Genomic DNA, 21,624 nt, shown 5'->3' on the forward strand with positions numbered 1-21,624 from the left:
CTGGAGGAAAGATCCTATGTAATACTTGGGCTCATATGTACCTTTGTATTCTCTGCTGGCTCCTTCCTCACCTGAAACCTGGCTAATAAATTTTATTAGTCTTTTATGACAGACTGTTCTTATTTCTGAATCACAAACTGGTTAATATTCTTGCATCCAAATCATGTTTCCAAGCTCCGGTTTAATAATAGTTTATAGGGGGAGAACAGTTTGTGCTTTAGATAACAGCCACAACGTGGAAATGGTTGCTTTCGGAGCTGCACTTGGAAGGATGGCGCAGAAGTTGTGTGTATACCTGCATGAGCTTGAGGATCTGCTGATCTTGTTCAACAAACTAGTGTGCCTACATGCGTGTTCATTGTATCACACCATATTATATGCACAAACACATTGGGTATTTCTTCTGTGAGTCCATGCAAGTCTGTGCTATGAGAGGAGGGTTCTCTACTGCCCCTGGGGGTTACCGCACTTTGTATTCCCAGTGATGTATTAAGAGTTTGAAAATGTTTTTAAAAACATCGCTTTAAAAGGGTTTTTGGATGCCACGGCTTATAAATGGTTGGAAGACGTCTTTACAGCTAAAGGGGCCAAAGTGCGAACAGTATTTTTTATAACGTTTTCAAACTGTTAATACATCAGTGGGAATACATAGAAAGTGTGAACAGTATTTTTATAACATTTTCAAACTCTTAATACATCGCTGGGAATACAAGTGCGGTAACCCCCCCTCTCTTGCCACTCCAGAAACTACTATCTCATAATGGGTTACGTAATTTACTGTATTGGTTGGTATTGGAACTCTTCCAGTTCCACCTCTGCAGATTTGTGCACAGGCTTTCACCCGACCCTCATGATACAGTTGCCTTTGTAACTGATATGGGTTTTCCTGTTGCTTTCTGCCTGTGCTTGAACTATGGCTTGTCATTGTTATCCCTGTAAGCACTGACTCTCACGGTCACACCTATCACTGCAATATCTGATTGCTCAAAAAAGTTGCTGGATGAATCTTAGCTGAATGTCTGATCTGCTTTCATTGCAAATGTTGAGTCTGAGGTAGTGTAAGGCTAATCAAAGGACTTCTCTGTGGTGTTTGACCTATGATGGCTATTGGAATCATCTTCATACTATATGGTCAGTATGTAGTATGGAATTGTTAATTTTTAATGAGGGCAACTGAATGATATTTTGTATAGTTAAGATGGGGGTGTTTTGTTTTTTGTTTTTTGGCTGATTAGTGTGATCATTGTGATTGTTCAGTGTTTTTTAGAGTTGTGTAGTGTTGCCTTGAAACAACTACTGCTGAAAGTTAAAAGAGAAAGTGCCAAAGCAGGACTACAGCTGAACATCAAGAAGACAAAAGTAATGACTACAGGAGAATTACACAACTTTAAGGGTGACAACAAGGAAATTGAAATTGTTGAAGACTTTCGATTCCTTGGCTCCATCATCAACCAAAAGGAAGACTGCAGCCAAGGAATCAGAAGGAGATTGAGACTGGGAAGGGCAGCCATGAAGGAGCTAGAAAAGATTCTGAAGTGTAAGGATATGTCACTGGCCACCAAGATTAAGTTAATTCATGCCATCATATTCCCTATTACTATGTATGGGTGTGAAAGCTGGACATTGAGGAAAGCTGATAGGAAGCGATTCCTTTGAAATGTGGTGTTGGAGGGGAGTGTTATGGATACCATGGACTGCCAAAAAAAAAAAAATCAGTGGGTTATAGATCAAATCAAGCCTGAACTGACCCTAGAAGCTAAGATGACTAAACTGAGGCTATGGTATTTTGGTCACATTATGAGAAGACAAGAGTCACTGGAAAAGACAGTCATGCTAGGAAAAGTTGAGGGCAGCAGGAAAAGAGGAAGACCCAACAAGAGATTGATTGGCTCAATAAAGGAAGCCACAGCCCTCAGTTTGCAAGATCTGAGCAAGGCTGTCAAAGATAGGACATTTTGGAGGACTTTGATTCATAGGGTCGCCATGAGTCGGAAGCAACTTGATAGCACTTCACACACACATGCACGCGCGTGCGCGCACACACACACACACACACACACACAGTGTTGCCTGTTCCATCTTTTTTCTGGTATGGGTATCCCAGTCTTTTGGGGGGCTGGGAGGTATGGCGGTGGGAAGAGTATTTTTCGGTTTTGGAGAAATGGAAATGCTCAGAACTCTTCTAATCGCCGTCCAATCCTTAGTGTACAGATATCTGTGTTTCCCTCCATTTTGGCCTTGATGCTGTGTTGATAATCTGTACATAATAACACTGCAGTCCTGCATGATCTTATACAGCAGGGTGATTTTAATCTGGCTTGTTTAACTGGGACCTGGATGCTGGCTGATGAGATTGTGTCTTTCGCACAGCTGACTTCTCCAGGTTACTCAGTCCATCAATTGCTGAAGTTCCAAAACAGTACAGATTTGGCCACACAAGTTAGAAGGCATTTTATATACACTAGCAAGCTATGTAGATAAGATTTCTATATTAATTTTTGGTTCATTTTCCAATTTTTAGTTTATTTTCCAATGTGTAGTTTTACAAAAGAAGGTGGGAAAGCCTCAAGGCAGCTAGCAACAATTAACTATTATAATAATTCCTCATCAATACAATATCATTAGTTAAAATTAAATAGCATCAAAACCAATTATATAGCAGCAGTTACTAACAAAACAAGTCAGTCTGGGGTAAAAGAGTTTACATTTTCCTTCACCAACTTCCTGAAAACGAGAACGGAGCAATGCTGTGAAGCCTTTTTATTGAGGGAATTCCATAATGAGGGCATCACCACAGAGTGTGTCTGTTTCCAGTGAGAGATCATCATATTTAGCTCAAAGGAAATGGCTTGTACTAAAGGCTATTTAATGGACTAGTGAGCTTTGAACAGTCCAGACGAGTCTTCTTGAACAGAATGGTATTCAAAATTCTTCCTTTGTACTCACTCAGCATGTTTAAAAACGACAGTCATTTGGTTAGTGAAGTATGGCAGTAGGAATCTAGGTAACTCAAACCATATTTTACGGTGCCTTCACATCAATCTTGTCTTTAAAAAACAAACATTTCCTAGATTCATGAGGATAGTCTTGAACCTCATTTTCTCCTTTTCATTAAAGGACAAGACACCACCATATGGGAAAAAATATATTGGTTTTTAGTTCATTTATTTGACATTTTTCTCCCAAATGGAGACCCAGAGTGGCTTACAACATTCTCCCCTTCTCCAATTTATCCTCACAACAACCTTTTGAGGTAGCTTAGGCTGTGACTGGCTCAAGGGCATCCAGCAAGCTTCCATGGCCCAGTGGGGATTTGAATCTGGGTCTCCCAGATCCTAGTTTGACATTCTAACCATGCTGGCTCTCTTATAATGAATTCTTACAAATCTTCTATCCCCATTTTGCCATGGAAGCTTGCAAACGCTTTTAGGCCCACCTTTTTTGACTAAGTGACAAAATGATTATATGTAGCTCCTTTGCTTTATGTGGGTTTCCCATTTGATTTACTAAACTAAGTGAAGGAACAGGCAGAAGCAAGAGGGTTGATTTGACTGTTGTGGGTCTTCCTATTTCTATTTAATATGGAGTCAAATGCAACTCAGCTGAACTTTATGCATGCATTCCACATGCTCATCAGCTGAGCCATGATTTCTCACATCCTGGCAGGGGACATCTCCAGCCAGCAATCCCTCCTTATCTGTCTAGACATGCCACAAAAGCTTGCTTGCATGTGCCAGTAAAGCATCTGTGCTTCACATTGGCCACCTCTTGCGGTCAACTGGAATTTGAACCTTAATGCTTCCTAAGCCCCCCTCCCATATTTGTGTTCTTGATTGTCAATAATTACTTTATGTTGGAGGGAGCCGCAGGTTAGAGTGTTATAGTGCAATCGTAATCAGAGCTGCACCCTTCTAAGACCATTGACTTTGATGGGCATAGAGGAGTGTAATTGTCCTTACTATGAAAGCAATGCTCGATCTAGGGTTAAGGGTTTGGTGTTGGACTTCAAGACTGCAGATTCTAAATTTAGAAGCATACCTGAGGTAATGTTAACCAGAGTTGCTTTGAACATATATAACACTGAACTGATGTAAAAGAAGCTTGGGGGGTTGTCATGTGGAAGAGGTAATTGGTAACAGTATAGCACATATAATTCCATTGCCTGTTCCTGACCTCTTAACCCTGGTGATGTGTGAATTCAGAATAGACTTTAGATTTAGTCCTGGTGAATCTGATTGAAGTGTCTTCACAACTGTGGCCTTCACACAACTTTTATCTCAATACTTTCTTCAAAACAGTATGTATAATGATGTCTCTTGCCAGGATGTGAAAAGCACTTTGCACATTATAATTATTATGTAAATTATCGATACTAAGCACAGGCTAATGAAACAAACTTACTTCAAAAGGTGAAGTTAAACAATTCCAGGCAGGAAAAAAATGTAGCCTTTCTGTAGATCATTTTGGTTGCTTCTGTGATTCTTATTGTTACAGGATTTCATGGTAAGAAGTCACGGCTCAGCAGATGAGCGCGTGGGTTGCATGCATAAAGGTCAGGTTCAGTGTCCTGCATCTCCATTTAAAAGATCCAGGTATATGGTTTTGGGAGATTTCTGTCTGAAATATTGGAGAGCTGCTGCCTTTCAAAGTAGAAAATACTGTGCTGGGTGGGCCAATGACTTGAATTTAGCATAAAGCTGCTTCATTTGTTGTTGGTGATTCAGCCACACTTTTCAACTGATTAAAAGGTGAAATAGAGTCCTGAAGAATTTAAAGCTCAAACCATTAATACTGCCAGTAGGCAGTGGTTTATCATAAGGCCTCTAAGGCCATTTTGCAAGTGTTCCTGGAACATCCATGGCCTTTACGTCCATGGTGAGTTACAACTATTGCAACCTATTAAATGATATTTCTTCATTTAAGATTAATACTCCAAATTCAAAAGAGGAGTTTTAACCTTTGTTACTAGACGACAAATATTTCTGATTTGCCTGTCAGTTAATGCAGAGGTGGAAAAGTGGTGTGGTTCATGAAGCTTATTTTCCCCCTTCCCCTTCCGGTTCTCAATCCTCTTTTATAAAAGACTTAATTCACGTGTTCATAGAAGTTAGAAAAGTTTTATATGTGAAGCAGCCTTATAGTGACTTTGTTTTTATTGGTCACTCTAACCCAGTATTGTCTATTCTGATTCCCAGAAGCTTTCTAGGGTCTTTTTCAGCCCTACCACATGGCTGCAATTTCTGGGGCTGTGACTGGGTCCTTCTGTATGCAAGCATATGTGTCACTGAACTATGCCTTTCCCCTAATAAAGGTAGTGTGCTGATGTCACTTCCTGTGTGCCTGGAAGTGACATTAGCACGTTATTGGAGGATGCTGGCAGCACTTCTGGGCATACAGGGAGTGACATCTGCATATCAGGACACTGCTGGCACCCCCCCCCAGTTTCTTGCCATTTTTCCCCCTGCTGGCCAGCTGATCTTGGGGAGGGGCTGTGGCTCAGTGGTAGAGCATCTGCTTGGCATGCACAAGGTCCCAGGTTCAATCCCCAGCATTTCCATTTAAAGGAACCAGGCAAGTAGGTGATGTGAAAGGCCCCCGCCTGAGACCCTGGAGAGCCGCTGCCAGTCTGAGTAGACAATGCGGACTTTGATGGACCAAGGGCCTGATTCGGTATAGGGCAGCTTCATGTGTTCATGTATTCATGTACCTAGCACAGTAGTGTCTACAGAGCCTTGCAGTTGCTCTCCAGGGTCTCAGAAGCCTTTTCCAGACTGATTATTTAAACTGAAGTGCCAGGGATTGAAAAGCAGATCTGCCGCAAGTGCCTGACTGGGTTAAATTTTAGCCAGGCTTAGTGCAAAAGAGTTTAGCTCAGTCTGGGATGGGTTCTCATAGGTGGTGGTGGTGATGGTGATGATGATAAAGAAAAAGAGTTGGTTTTTATACCCCACTTTTTTCTACTTTTAAGGAGTCTCAAAGTGGCTTACAATCACCTTCCCTTTCCCTCCCCACAACAGACATCCTGTGAGGTAGATAAGGCTGAGAGAGCTCTAAGAGAGCCGTGACTAGCCCAAGGTCACCCAGCTGGCTTCATGTGGAGGAGTGGGGAAACAAATCCAGTTCATAGAATCATAGAATTGTAAGGGACCACCAGGGTCATCTAGTCCAACCCCCTGCACAATGCAGAGAATTCACAACTACCTCCCCCCACACACACACACAGTGACCAGAACATGGCCAAGATGCCCTCCCTCTCATCATCTGCCTAAGGTCACAGCAGTTCACCAGATTAGCATCTGCTGCTCATGTGGAGGAGTGGGGAATCAAATCTGGTTCTCCAGATCAGAGTCCACTGCTCCAAACCACCGCTCTTAACCGCTGCACCACACTGGCTCAGACTGTCCAGACTGTTTAAATCTGGCAAGCCTGAGACACTGATTGGTTTCTTAGGTCATATATCTGAACCTAGTCAGGTGATCCTAGAACAGAAGGGAAACTGCTTCCAGGATGCACCGTTATGTGGAGGTTGCAGCTGCTAGATCTGTGGTACAGGTGTCAAAGTGCTGAATTGGGACATGTAAGCATACCTGTTTGAGTCCTACGCTGCCACCTTACAACTACTGGACTATGGCTCCTTTCCATGTACAACATTTCTGAATGCTGAAGATTCAGAAAGCTAATACATGAACCTGAAATTCGTTTATATGTTAAACTGCATGATGGCGGCTTAATGCTCCAATGTAAATTATGATTAACCATTACAATTCCCATATATGTTATTTGAAATTAGTATATGAGCTGTGATAGTATGGCGCTTTTCACTTTAGGTTTGCACTCCCTGACTGACAATTAAACAGTCAAATCATCTATTTAATAAGACCGACCACGTCTGTTAGGCATTTAGCTGTACTTCTCATCAGCTTGTGTGGATTGCATTCATAATTGTTAATAAATGTGGCCCTGCCTTGCTCTGATTCTTAATTCTTTTTCCAGCTGAATTTGCATCATGATCAAAAGCCCTGAAAGAGATTTTTGTGTTGGAATACAGCTACTTCTTTATTTCCTCGTAGGGTGTTCGTAACACAAAACTATAGCTCACAATATTCCATTTCATATGTTCTGGGACATTTATATTAGCCACAAATGCCAATAACATCTTAATTTCCCAGTTAGCTTTCCACTTTTTCAATAGCTAATTTCATTTGCTAATATTTAATGCACTGCATATTTAAACTCTCTCATGGTTTAAAAGTGATGGGAGTCTTTTGTCATTCTTTATCTTAACATTTCTTTTCTTTCCAGATAAGAACAATATGAATTAATTATCTTGCAAGTCTTAGAAAACAGGAGTAACGCTGTGAGCTCTCACAACATTTTTATCTGTAGATTTTCTATTTTTGTCTAGTACCTTTAGGATTTTCATTCTTAAGCAAAGAAGTCACCTTGAAATATACTTTCTCTGGTGCAATATCCAAATAAGAATTAGTTTTATTCCAAAGGCATGGAGGTTTTGTTGTCATTGCTGAACTCTTTTTCATCAGTGGGATTGTGTGGTGAACTAGAAGGTGTTTTAAAAAGACACCAGCATGTATCTGAAGGCACATGCAGTTTTTTCCACATTCCTTCCTGCAACCCTTTCTGATCCCCAGAAAAATCATTGTGCAACAACATGGAAGGAACACAGGAAAGCCCATGTTCTGTGTATGGAGTGGTAGGATTTTAGCAATCCCGTACCCCTTCCTGTTTCATGTATGTTTCATAATCTGGTCAGTTGTGCCCCACTGTTTCAGCCCCTCTTTTTTCTTTTAAACCAGCGTGGTGTACTGGTTAAGAGCAGTGGTTTGAAGCGGTGGACTCTGATCTGGAGAACCGGTTTGGTTCCCCACTCCTCCACATGAGCGGTGGAGGCTAATCTGGTGAACCAGGTTGGTTTCGCCACTCCTTCACATGAAGCCAGCTGGGTGACCTTGGGCAAGTCACTCTCTCTCAGCTCCAGCTACCTCACAGGGTGTCTGTTAGGGTTGCCAAATTCCAGGTAGTAGCTGGAGATAGCTATTACAACTGATCTCCAGCCGATAGAGATCAGTCCTCCTGGAGAAAATGGCCGCTTTGGCCACTGGACTCTATGGCATTGAAGTCCCTCCCCTCCACATACCCTCCCCTCCTCAGGCTCTGCCCCAAAAACCTCCCACTGGTGGCGAAGAGGGACCTGGCAATCCTAGTGTCTGTTGTGGGGAGGGGAAGGGAAGGTGATTGTAAGCCGGTTTGAGTCTTCCTTAAGTGGGTGAGAAAGTTGGCATATAAAAACCAACTCTTCTTCTTCTAAACAATAAAGAAAAAGACTTTGGGATACAAATGATTACTGCTAGAATGAATGGGAAAATGAAAGCATTGTATTCTAGGCTTTTGATTATACTGACCCCAAACACACTATGGAATTTTGTCTGTTATTATGATATTGTATTTTCTGTACAAAAAGAATATTTTCACTGGAAGTGCATTGAGGTCAGTTATACCACAGTTGAAAACCTTGATTACCAGCTTGCAAGCTTAATTTATTTTTATATTTTTTTACAGAATGGTTAACTTTTTATAGTGCAATATTATGATTATTTTTTACTTGGAATGTGGATGAACAGGTCATTTTGACCCTCTCGGTTAGTTTTTATGGCAGTTAGCTAAATTGCTGAAACTAAGGTCTCTGTTGCTTGCACACTGAATTGGGATCATCTTTGGGTCACCTTATGAATTGTTGTCTGCTGTTCAATCAAAGTTTGTTTTGTGACTAATCAGATTCCATAAATTGGCAGTAAGAAACCATTTTATTTAGAAGTTAAGTCAGAAAAGTTGTACTGTATTGTTTGAATGGAGCTGATAGGTATAAAGCCGCTTGAGCTGCTTGTAAGTTATTATTTGTATGCTGTTATGGTTTTAATCATAGCAATTATAACAGTTACATTAAGTTTGGAACATTATGTAGATGTTATGATCGCAAGAGGGAAGTGAATTCAACCCCAGTAGAATTGCTTTTGGGGAGTACAGTTCACATGATGGGAGTAGTTTTCCTTTTTTTACAAGTTTGCTTTTTTAAAATGTTAGAACTGTGGTAATGTTCAATTTTTTTAATGATGACTTGTTTGGGCATCGTTTAATTATATGAGGTAGGCAACATGTTCCCTAGTGAAAGAGGGAACATGATTCCACCCAATTCCCCTTCTTCATTTCAACCCTAAGTGCTACATGTTTGTTTGCTTGTTTTATGTTTACTTGCTTTTCTAACCATGGCAATGCATTTTCACAGATCACAGGGGCTGGTATGGGATGGAAGAAGCTAGGAATAACATTGTGAGAACCTCGTGTTCATAGTTGGTAGGGTCCCTTTATTAGGATCAACATAAATCCCGCTTTCAGTATGCAGACTTTTGAGTTACACAGAACCGTTTGTCAGACTTGCTGTTTAAAGACAAGAAATACAAAGTGAGAAAAAGATATTTCCAATGTATTAAGCCTTGTCTGCATCATTTCTGTCTTCAGATGGTCTTGGTGGTAATGAATAAAACCATTCTGCAGACAAATTTGGTTAGATGAGCTTCTGGAAAGGATTTCAGGACACACAGAAACATGCTAGGACAGAAGCATTATGAACATAGTTACATAGTTATCTGGCACTGATCATAACTCCCAAGTCCCTTATAATGGAAAGAACAGAAGAAAATATTATAATCATAATATTAAGCATAGATGGAGACTAAATTTTGATAATGTACTAGGCACAGAATCAATAAAAACCAGAACAGCTTCTAGAACCTCTTTTAAGAACATAAGAACATAAGAAAGGCCCTGCTGGATCAGACCAAGGCCCATCAAGTCCAGCAGTCTGTTCACACAGTGGCCAACCAGGTGCCTCTAGGAAGCCACTAACAAGACAACTGCAGCAGCATTGTCCTGCCTGTGTTCCACAGCACCTAATATAATAGGCATGCTCCTCTGATACTAGAGAGAATAGGTATGCAACATGACTAGTATCCATTCTAACTAATAGCCATGAATACCCCTTTCCTCCATGAATATGTCCACTCCCCTCTTAAAGCCCTCCAAGCTGGCAGCTTTTGAACTTATTTCTATTTTTGTGCATTTCTCAGTCATTTCAACAGGACTCATTCCAGAGAGATTTTTTTGTGGATTCTAACCCAAACCAGTAAGTTCCCATATGCATTAAAAAGGATAATATGACGCATGCTTCCCATGACAAAAAAATCTGCTTTGTCTCTATGGAAGCATCACTGGTCCAACAGGAGCAATTCTGGGAAATGGTAATTTGGAAGTGGCTCTCATTTCATTCCAATTCACATTTCATTTCACATCATGAAATCAGTTCCTCACAGCCCCTTTGTTAGGCTCTGAACTTAAGCAGATCTTGCATCCCACTCCTAAAATCTCAGGGGTCTAGAATATCTGCTCAAGCATTTTCTTTCCCAACCTTGCCAGAACCCAGAGGTTGCTAACTGAGTGATGGTTTGAAAGCAACGGCTTTCTTGAGACAGGGAATAGGTACATAGAGCAGAACATATATAGCACTTTTAACAGCCACGTTATTTTTACCAGAGTGTAATCACTTGTGAGATGCAGCATAGTGGCAATCAATGTGTTTCTTTTGTTTTCAGATAATATAATAGTAACAGAATCCAAAAAATGTGGATGAGTATTTTTTACCCCTTTAGGGGCCGGTATATTCTGTGTCATATTTATATAGGTGAATTGTGTGTTTGTAAATCAAAATCTGAACCTAACTTTCAGGGTTCATGCCAATGAGTTTGTGCTACCTTTTCAGCATCTTCTCAGGTAAGTATGACAACTCTACTGTGACGTAGGGGGTTATTTTTGTAACACACACACACACACACATTATTAGCACTTATTATTATAAAATTAGCCATTAAGGCAAATTATACCCTGGGTTTTCAAAGGCGAGCTCCTCCCTTAGACCTTCCCACTGCTGGATTTTTGGACGGAAACCTTCCATGTTATAAGCTGAATATCTCTTGAATGATAAATATTTCCCAGCATATGTACTGTACACTTAATTATGTGGATTTAGAAGATATTTACAAACCTAAGTACTGCATTAAGCTCTTGGATGCACAATATGACCAAATTTGCATTGTCCGGGATTGATTATTGATTTACTGACTAGGCTCACCCTCCCTCACATTTCAAAATGCTTCCGTTTGGATACAACCCTTCTTTCTTGTAAGCACACACCCATAAACACATAATTTGATCTTTGTTTGCAACTTCTTAATTGGTTTTCAAGAGCTAAGAGCAACATTTAATTATTCAAGGGATTCAAAAACAAGGTCAGATTCTGGGAGAGCGGTGCGCACATGAAAGTATTAAGATCCAGGTTTGGGATACAATATTACCTCATATTGTTTTGTGCTTCACCTTTAGAACTCCATAATATGAAGTCCTCAGTTGGAATAGATCAATACAGCTTCATTGACTGATGCCAGTAAAGGCATTGTTTTCCCCTCCCCCTTTCCTTCTATTTCTGACAGTATCCATTGTGCCAGCAGATTCCCAAGACATTACACATAATCCTTAGCTGTTTTCCCTCTTTGAAAGAAGGAATTGAGAGCCTTGCTCTCTAATGCTTGTGTTTTCTGATTCACTGATTTTTGTACTTTGTTTCTCCTGACCTTTTGCCTTCAAGTGAAATGCTTTTTTCTAATCTCTCCTATGAGAGCACGTAACATTTCCAACTTAATGGCATTCTCCTTCCTTCAATCTTGGTGAAATGCCTGGTTTCCCCTTAATGACACAGTGCTCAGTTTTTACCTGTTGGCCAGTTGACACCTTTCCCTTGAGTTAGCATAGAGTAACACTGAGCAGTAGGCAAACTGTTGCTTATGTGCTTTGTTCCTGGCCTGTTGTCTTATCTATGAGTCTCTAAAGTCTTCTAGCTGGATATTTGTAAGTGTGTCAGTGTGGTTTTAGTTTAAGTTTCTTGATCTTTTGGGATTAAAGGCAGGTAGGCTCAAGTTTGTGAGGTTTTGGTTCTGAATTATTGTTCTTTAAGTGCTTTTTTGCATCTTTGTCCAAAGCACACAACTGGCCAAGCCATTCTAATTGAATACAGCACCTAGTAGAATCAGCCATTGTTGCAAAACGACCTGGAACGATGATAAAAATGAGCCCTTTTAGATATATTGCATTGGCTTCATCTTACAAACAGGAGTTTCTGTATATATTCAGAGGTCCTAGAGTTGGACCAATGTCACTGATTCTGTTTTTTACTTTTTCTATAGTTTTACTACATTGTTCCAATGGTGCCTCCCTTGTTAAAAGTTCAGGATGTTGGGTTATTCCCTTAAGCAAGGATGCCAGTTAAGATGTTATATTCACTTCACTTGTTATATTTTACAACAGTTCTAAAACGATTGTTTGGAAGGATGAGCATAAAGGAATTTATAAGCACTAAGCAATACATTTCCAGACAACCTTCACTCTACTCAGCATTGCCTTGTATCAAACAATTGTCCAAGACCATGTTAATTCTTCTATGACAGTTGCCTGTGTGAAACACAATGGAACTTACAAAGGGCAGATTCATACCTTGTCAGAAAGGCATGGGAGCTGATTCTGCACAGTTCTCCAATAAGGTCTGTTGGAAACAATCACATGGATCTGAGTGACAGGGGAAGTAACTACATCTGTCACCAGATCCATATAGTTGCTTCCCATTGATTTTCTGGAATGATGTGGGGTAAAGTCATAGAGAAAGGTCCCTATTTTGCTTTAATAATATACAAGCCCACTGTAAGCGTACAAATGTGGCAGCTCCGGTTAGTGATTAAAAACCCCCAACAACTTCTCGTTTGCTTCTGTCATAGAAAAAATGTTATCACACTTAAATGTGCTAAGATGAATCAGGAACCTGGGTACAAATCATACTAGTTCTTTACATACCCAAAGTAGGAGTGAATTGCTAGTCTTTCAAGAAGCAAATGAGATGTTATAAGCTGGGTTTTCAAACCGTAGCTGAATTAAAATGGAACTTTAACAAATGTATCCCAGTAGATTGCATGGTTGTACCCACCTATTATGAAATGGTGTAGGATGTAAAGTTTGTAAAGAGGGAGAGCTTCTTTTATTTCGAGCTCGAAGCATTTACAAGTGTTCTTTCCCTCTCTTTTGCTTTCTGACAGACGGAACCCTCTTCACTTCCACCTCATTGCAGATGCAATTGCAAAACAGATCCTGGCGACCCTCTTCCAGACGTGGATGGTCCCTGCAGTTCAGATAGACTTTTATGATGCAGATGAGCTGAAGGTAAAGAAAACACGGGGTCCTAACCCACCTCTTAGTTCTTATGTTTAACTCTGTGAATAGCTGGATTTTAAGGATCGCAAACTGGAGTCTTTGTGACCAAATATGGCCCCTGAGAAGCGCCACCCACCCCAGTTTCAAGGTTTGGGTGGCAGAAACAGCCATATCGTGTCCTTGTAGACTGTATTCTGGCCTTGGGGAATCGTTCACAATGATGAAAAAAGCAATTGCAGTCTGCACAGTTACCACACTCCTACCTTTTTTTTTTTAGTTGTGTCACTCAAGCCTTTTTACTGCCCCCTGCATGTGCATGGGGAAATGTTCCATGTTATCTGGCCAGTATTCTTTTCTTTTTTTTAAATTATTTTTATTATTTTCTACAATTTAACAAAAATAAACATATCTCAACAATATATTCAGTTGTAACTACTTGTAACAAAAAAAGCTCATTGCTATTACTGAGAATATGTTATCTATAGTATTCAATGCTATCTGCTATATATGACTTCCCCGCATCTTCTTCAGTCACTAATTCTACTGGTTAACACTTTTGCATTTCAAATTAATTTCTAATCCTTATTTTCTCTCATACAGACTTGCTTTAAGCTATCTATACTACTTCTATAAGCAATTTCAAGTCCTACCTAGTTATAATATTATCATCATTGTCTCTATATAACATTCTATTATTCTATAAGAAAGGGATCAGATAAATACATAAACAAATTTTCCCATTAGAAATTCATCAAAATAAATCCACCATGCCTCCCTTACACCCCAAAAATAAGCATCATCTTAACCATTATCTTGTTTTGGGAGGGGATCTGCCAGTCCTTCTTTATTTCCCAATCCCCACCCCCCGTTTTTCAGTATAGTAGCTGCAATTCTGGCCTCTGAAAATGTAAAAGAAGATCCCAGTGATTGTATCCATTGGCTTCTTGTTAAAATTTCCAGCAGCTTCTTGGTAAAATCCTTCGTCATGTCTCCCTCCATCGCTGGCTGCCAGGAAGTGTTTTCTTGGGATAATAATGTTCCTCCTGTCAGCAGTAACTCAGACAAGTAGATTGTAGAGGTATTGAATTCTCTCATGTTGCTCTCTCTGCCAGCTGGTCATTTGCAGCTACCTCTTTAAAAATAAATTGTTCTAATTCATTGTCATTTTTTCCAGATTTTATCACCATTTCCACATAGCATTCAATCGTCATCTCCTTAGTAGAATCTTTTTTTTCCATTGACATAATTGTTGTCGTATCTTGGGTCTTCATATCGTGGATCTCCTCAATAATTGTGTCCAGTTTTCCATTAATTGATTTAAATAGGATATTCATCACCTCAGCTAGTTGAAATACTTGATGTGAGAGCGCTTGTTGTTTTTCAAAGACTAAATCTTGTTGCACTGCAAACATGTCCATTTGTTTGAGTAACATCTCTTCCATCCTCTTGTTTGACATATCTGCTTGTATTCTTATATAGAAGCAGGCTTTGTAATTTTCAAGATATCCTCAATTATGCTTCAAAGCGGCACAGATAAAGAAAAGGAAGTAGACAGGAAACTGCAGTATCATAGACCCTGCGTCGTCTCCTCTCGGTGGTTAAGTGGTAGGAACGATTTGATGGTTACACCGGGGAGATTCACTTCAAGTCTTCCAATCTGCCCTGTCTTTTCGATGGTAACAAAGCCCTTCTTATTATCTTCCGGTCTTAAGAGGCGTCGTGGCTGGACTTGAAGCAGAGAGAACCGGAGGTGGGGGGGAAGGTTTTCGTCTTCCTCCCTCCCCTCAAAGCATTTAATTGGTAGTTGTAAAGTCATTCAAAAGTCCCTTTTATTGCGTCTACTCACTGATCAAGTTGATAAGGTCTTAGTCGGTTCATTTAATGGCATTTGTTTATTTAAAAAGTCTCGTTACGCTGGGCAGGGAGTCGCCGGTTTTCTTTTTTTATTATTATTATTAAAATTTTATTGGATTTTATAATACAAATTTCCCATATTAACAAACAACAATAATGGTAACATGTAATTCTAAATCCTAACTAGATGTTGTTGTAATTTCTTATATACGTTATAAACTACCAGATAACGGAAAATTTTTCGACTTCCCCATCACCTCCGTCCGCCTCTTAATAAAGTATTCTAACCCATTGTGATTGGTCTGATCTTCTTATATCTCAGTTAAGTTTCATATAACATATTCTATAAGTATAATTAATTGTAATTCTTGATATTAATAGTATCGTTTAGATCAGATTAAAAGGTAGTCTTCCATTTTCCCCAGTCCTAATTCATATTGACAATATTTCATCCAAGCCTCCCATTCCCCCATAAATCGTGCATTGTCTTTTTGATTTAAAATGGCTGTAAGTTTTGCCATTTCCACCAGTTCAAACATTTTCAAAATCCAGTCTTTTCCCCCTGGGATTTCTGCCCCTTTCCATTTCGCTGCAAAGAGCAATCTTGCCGCTGTTGTAGCATAAATCAGAAAAGTCCTTTGTGTTAACAAGTCATCAGGTATCATGCTTAGTAGCATCATTTCTGGTGTCTTGGGTATATTTTTTTGTACTATCAGCCTTACTTCATTATAAATCATATCCCAAAACTCCTTAGCTTTATCACAGGTCCACCACATGTGATAAAAAGAACCAATTTCTTTATTACATTTCCAACATTTAGGGGATGTCACTTTATAAATCCTTGCAATCTTCTTAGGTGTTAAATGCCATCTATACATCATTTTATATATATTTTCTCGAATTGACTGCGCATTTATTCCTTTCAGGTCTTTCGCCCATAATCTTTCCCATTTATTTAAAGCAATATCATGTCCCACAGTTTGAGCCCAGTTAATCATTGTTGGTTTAATTATTTCCTGCTCACAATAAATTGTTAAAAGAAGATTATACATTTTAGAGATCAGTTGAGTGTTATTATCTAATAACATCCTGTGAAAAGGCGATTTTTCTTTAGAGAATCCATTCTTCATATCTTGTGTAAATACTGATTTAATTTGATGATATTGAAGCCATTGTAAATCGTCTTTAAGTAACTGAAAGTCTTTTAGTGAGCTTTTTTCCCCTTCCCAGTTAATTAACTCTTGGTAGGTAATAAATTTGTCCAATCTAAGTGGGCGTAATGTCAACATTTCTTGAGGTGATATCCACATCGGTGTTACTGGTTCAAGAATATGTTTATATCTCATCCAAGTATGAAATAAGGAGGACCTGATTATATGGTTACGAAATGATGCTTGTATCTTGATTTTACCATACCACAAATAGCCATGCCATCCACTTATATTGTTAAAACCTTCAAGATCTAACAAACGCGAGTTAGATAAGTTCATCCAGTCCTTTAGCCATACTAAAGCGGCCGCTTCAGCATAAAGTTGAAAATTAGGTAATGCTAAACCTCCTCTAACTTTAGAGTCCACCAAGTGTTTGTAAGCAATCCTCGGCTTTTTCCCTTGCCAGATGAAATTTAATACGTCTTTCTTCCAAGTATCAAAATATTTAACGTGATATTATAGGCAAATTTTGGAATAAGAAAAGTATCCTTGGTAAAATATTCATTTGGACTGTTGATATACGTCCCAGAAGTGACAGCTTTTTATTTGACCAAATGATCATGTCAGTTTTTATTTTATCCCATAATTTAAGATAGTTATTAGTTATCAATTCTTTATTCTTCGCAGAGATCCAGATTCCCAAATATTTGACCTTATTAGCCTTGTCCCAACCTGTATATGATATAAATTCCTGCTGTTCTGTTTCTGGTAAATTCTTAAATATTGTATTTGTTTTTTCTTGGTTAACTTTAAACCCCGATACACTTCCAAAGTCATCCAAAGTTTCCAGCAATATCTTCATTGATTGTGTTGGGTTCTCCAAAATTAACAGACTGTCACCGGTTTTCGTAGGTGTTTTTATCGTCATTCAGGTCTTCTCAATCAAGATAAAGGCAAAAAGTGTCTTTTTACTCACTCTGACTTCCAAAGGTGAGGCTTCTTGTTCTTTTCATAGATTCTTTGATGTTAATGTATAGAGGAGGTCAAAGCCTAAGTCCAAAGAGTCGTCCGTGGCAATGGTAGCCCCTATGTGCCTGCGGGGACAACTTCCAAATCTTCGAGAGGCTTAATAAAAGCTCTCTCAGAGAATATGGGAGTCCAAACCGCTCTTGAAGGCTGCAGGGGAATTTCCTGCTTCTCGATCCACTATTTAGGACCGAGTTGGGGTGCTTTTGGCACTCCAAATCTAAACGACTCTTGGTGTCTCCTGGGGGCCCCCAGGAAACAATGGCGCTCGGACCAAATGCTCTACAGGAAGTCCCTTATCTGGCCAGTATTCTTCATCCTAGGTCACTGAAGTTGTGATTTGAAGATACTCTGCTCCCTTTTTTTCACCTGAATAATATTAAATGTCACCTAAGAAAGTTATTTCTGTCTTTACAGAACTCAAACGATCAGAAGATTACCTATATAATCGCTCACTTCCATGACAAAAGTGGGAGGATTTGTGCCAATGAGTCAGACACTAGTTGGCTGATCCATTTTTGAGATTTTCTATTAGTACAATGTCGTGTAATCAAGGAGACATGGGTGTTAGGTCTCATTTCCGAAACAGATATAATTGGAATTACAAGCATTTTACTCTTAATGCTGGTGATTGCACTGAAGTCCATATCTGGAGTGTTCATAATGGTGTACTCAAGAGTTCACCTCCTGAGCCCTTTAAAAGTTGAGACAGCTGCTCCATCCTGGTGTAAGCCTGGTTCATAATGGGCTTACTGCTGATCATATTTCCCTAAAACTTATTTGTGTGTAGAAGGGTGAAATATTAGCAGTGGAAGAATTCTTTTAAGGCCTTGATGTTCATACATAGCATCTGTTCATGTCAGGGAATCTGTGAAATGGTGTTTCCAATGCTTCTTTGCTCACTGGATTGAACTATGAGGCACTGGAAACTGCCAGTGGCCCTTGGTGCGCTGTGCAAATGTCCAGGCCTTAATGAAGAAGTCCTTTGCTACTTCTGTAAGCATTCTCTACCAGCTTGCTACCTTATTTTTGAAAGGGGTGGGGGAGAACTGTTGGAAAGCTCCAGTTTTACAAACATATGGAGAAGTTTCTGCAGAAACCGTTTTTCTGGCAGTTCTTACAGAAGAGTTGGGAAAACCAAGCTAGTTGCAAACTGAGCGGGAGGTGTGGTAATTAGTTGGCATATCTAAAATGTAGGAGATATTCCATGTAATAATATGTCTGATTAATGTGCGGGAGACTTGAATAGCTCCTACCAAACCATGGTGTTATACATTGAAATAGTTATTTCCATGGAGTTCTTTCCAGTAACTGTTGGTGAACACAAGAAGCTCTTGAGACACTGTCCTTCAGTGTTACTCCTCTGAAGATGCCTGCCACAGCTGCGGGCTGCGGGCGAAACGTCAGGAAAGAAAATACCAAGACCATGGTTACACAGCCCGGATAACCTACAAGAAACAAGAAACACTGTTTGCAACAATTCAACCAACTTAATTCAGCACTTATTCACCATATGAGTAGTATATATATAAAAAAAATAGAATTGCAAGCCTTACACCCTGATTTCATGTAGAAATAAGTTGTGTTTATTTCAGATATGTTTGCTTTGGGTCTAAGCCTTAAATTAGATTGTGGCAACTTACTGTGATGCCCCTTCTCTACTCACACAGAGTACCTACCGCCCTCTTCACTTCTCGCTCAGAGGGAGAAGGGCATCTTCATTATGGGTGTTTTCTTTTCCTCTTATCTCGGGAGGCAGGAACCAAATATTTAAATTTTTCTGACCTCTGAGGATAAACGCCCCCTTGTGATCAGTTCTATTTCCTGCCTTGAACGGGAGAGCAGCCTTCTAGCAGCTCTCTGCTACAGAAATAATAGAGAAACCTTAACCTTACTTATTAGACCTAAAAATATTCTTATTTTAACTTAACCTAAGTAATCTACTACTCAATTCTATTTACTGTCTCTCAGGTCCCCTCTCTCACACAGAGACATCAGCAGACCGGGTAACCCAGCCCCCTTTAATAACAGGCTCTCGCTCAAACATTTCACTGAGTTATTCAGGTTGGGGCTTATTCAATGCTCCATTCACATGCTGTTCCCATTGATTCATATTCTAAAGCATGTACAGACCGAGATCTTAACTGGTGTGTGTGTGTGTTTTTCTTTGAGACACACAGCCCACAGGGTTAAATAAATAAGGAGTTAACTTTTATTTCTGGTTTGAACATAACACTGAAGAAAGTAAGGTAGCGGGTACAACATTTCTTTCCCTAGACCTTTGAACTGTTTCTCTATTCCAGCGTTTGGGATCCTTTGTTACAAATTGACTTTTCTTTCCATTTAGCTTTAAGCTGATCTACGCCTCAGCTTCACTCAGTCAGATGCACTCTTTTCTCTCTCAACTCCCTATCTGCCAACTCCCAACTGCCCTCTTATCTGTTGTTTTCTAGCTGTCTCTCCCCAACCTTCCATTGGTCGCTCTTAGGGAGAGGCAGCACCTGCCCTATCCATCACACTTACCATTGGGTTGAAGTACAGAGTGAATGTCATCCAAAGAAACTGATGAAAACATTTAAAAACTTGGCATCTGGAGGTTGTGGTGGTAATTTGTATGGCATATCAAATCAGTGCCATGCTAAACTTGATTAAAATCCTGTAAAAAGGTAGAAACAAAATTTAGCAAATTGCTGCACTAATTAAGGAAATTCCAAACCTCTCCACACTCTAAGAGGAAGAGAAAACAGAATATAATTAGAAGAAATGGCAAAGAGGAAAGATTACCTGTCAGAAAAATAATGTCACTTAACGGAAATGACTTTAGTATCGTTTGCATATTAAGAAGAAGACAAATATTAGCCTAGGTGTATTGCCAAGACTACCTTTTGAAGAAAATTGAGAATTCATGTGTAAGCTTGTGCATTGTCATCTGTAACATGGAATACACACAGAGAGGATGTTTTAATTAAGACTGCCTTTTCCTTGAAAGTCTGCTCTCAGCTAAAAAAAAGAGAATGTTCTGTTGGTTTAAGCAAACCCCTCTCACCTTGGCCTATTATGATTTCTCTCTTTCTCTAAGAAGCTGAGCTTGGCTTGCAATATACATAATATACATAAAATATTAAAATATTTTTTAAAATGCTTTAAAATATTTTTATGTTTTAAAATCTTTTTAAATGCTGTCCAAACCATTACTAGCAGCCATGAATTGCACACAGAACAAGAATTGTGTAGCAGTTGAGACAGTACCTGTTATTTTGAACAAAGTGGAGCGCAATCCTGAAGCAGGGGCTGGATCCACGGCAGCCAGGAGCAGCGGAGTCGCATTGCCTCCTCAGAAGTTTCCTGGCCACCATGGAGACTAAAAAAGCCTTTTAAAAAATAAAAGAAAATCAGGGGAAATGCCCCATTGAAAACAGTGAGGCTGCACCACTAAAAAAGGTGACTCAGCTCCGCCGCTGCTCAAGGGGGTGTTCCTGTGGTAAAAGGGCTGTGGAAGCTCCCTAAAGACAGCTCCACTCCCATGATAATGGCACCTACACCAGCACAGGGTCATGCTGGCTCCAAGGGAGCTTCGTGCCCCCCCCCGCCCTTTCAGGAATGGGTAGGTAGTGTTAAAAATGCTGGATGGAAGCTTTTAGTTGCCACAGAGTTTGTTTTAATCACAACCAACAGTAAGGAGAGAAACAAGAGTGATGAAGGGAGGGAGGAACGAACAAGGATGTTTCTGAGTCAGGGCAAGATATTTTACTAGCCATTGGTCTGCCCTCAGACAGAGGAAGCCAGTTAGGGCAGCCATTTATAGCCTCTTGATACATTCAAAATGATATTTTGCATTGCACACCTTAGTTATCCCCTCACCATGCTGCCATATAGAGACTGTAATGTGTGGTCCAGGCAATCCAAAGAAATAAGTGCAGCTACCCTGAAGATGATCCTTTGATAACAGTGATTACAAAACATGCAGCCATGATTGAAGAAATAACAGAGATGCCACAGCTGTGTTGAAAGAAGGCTTCAAGAGATTAGCTTCTCCATCCAAATGTGATCTCAGTGAAAGCTGCATCCTCCACTGGAACATTTGAAAATGTCTGAACTAGTCCTAAATTAGAGTACAAAATAGAGCATCCTATTATAGTAGATTTCAAGTTGTTCAAAGCCTTCAGAGGGTACTGGACCCTACTGGAATATGTATTAGTTAAGCACTTTATACCTCTAGCAGTATTAGAACCACCGTGCCCCTGGAGGATAGCATCTCCACTAAGCAGTG

General features: G+C 39.7%; 1 protein-coding gene across 2 annotated transcripts in view; it reads left to right on the forward strand.

Moving 5' to 3' along the window:
• The window catches only part of LARGE1 (LARGE xylosyl- and glucuronyltransferase 1), a 307,843-nt gene that overhangs the window by 66,821 nt on the left and 219,398 nt on the right, over positions 1 to 21,624 (forward strand). For both annotated transcript variants that reach the window (XM_056845910.1, XM_056845911.1), the window contains exon 4: positions 13,209 to 13,332. In XM_056845910.1, the coding sequence (XP_056701888.1) occupies positions 13,209 to 13,332 (124 nt within the window). The remainder of the gene's footprint in view (positions 1 to 13,208; positions 13,333 to 21,624) is intronic.

This window comes from Euleptes europaea, chromosome 3 (assembly GCF_029931775.1).
Source record: "Euleptes europaea isolate rEulEur1 chromosome 3, rEulEur1.hap1, whole genome shotgun sequence".
NCBI lineage: Eukaryota > Metazoa > Chordata > Lepidosauria > Squamata > Sphaerodactylidae > Euleptes > Euleptes europaea.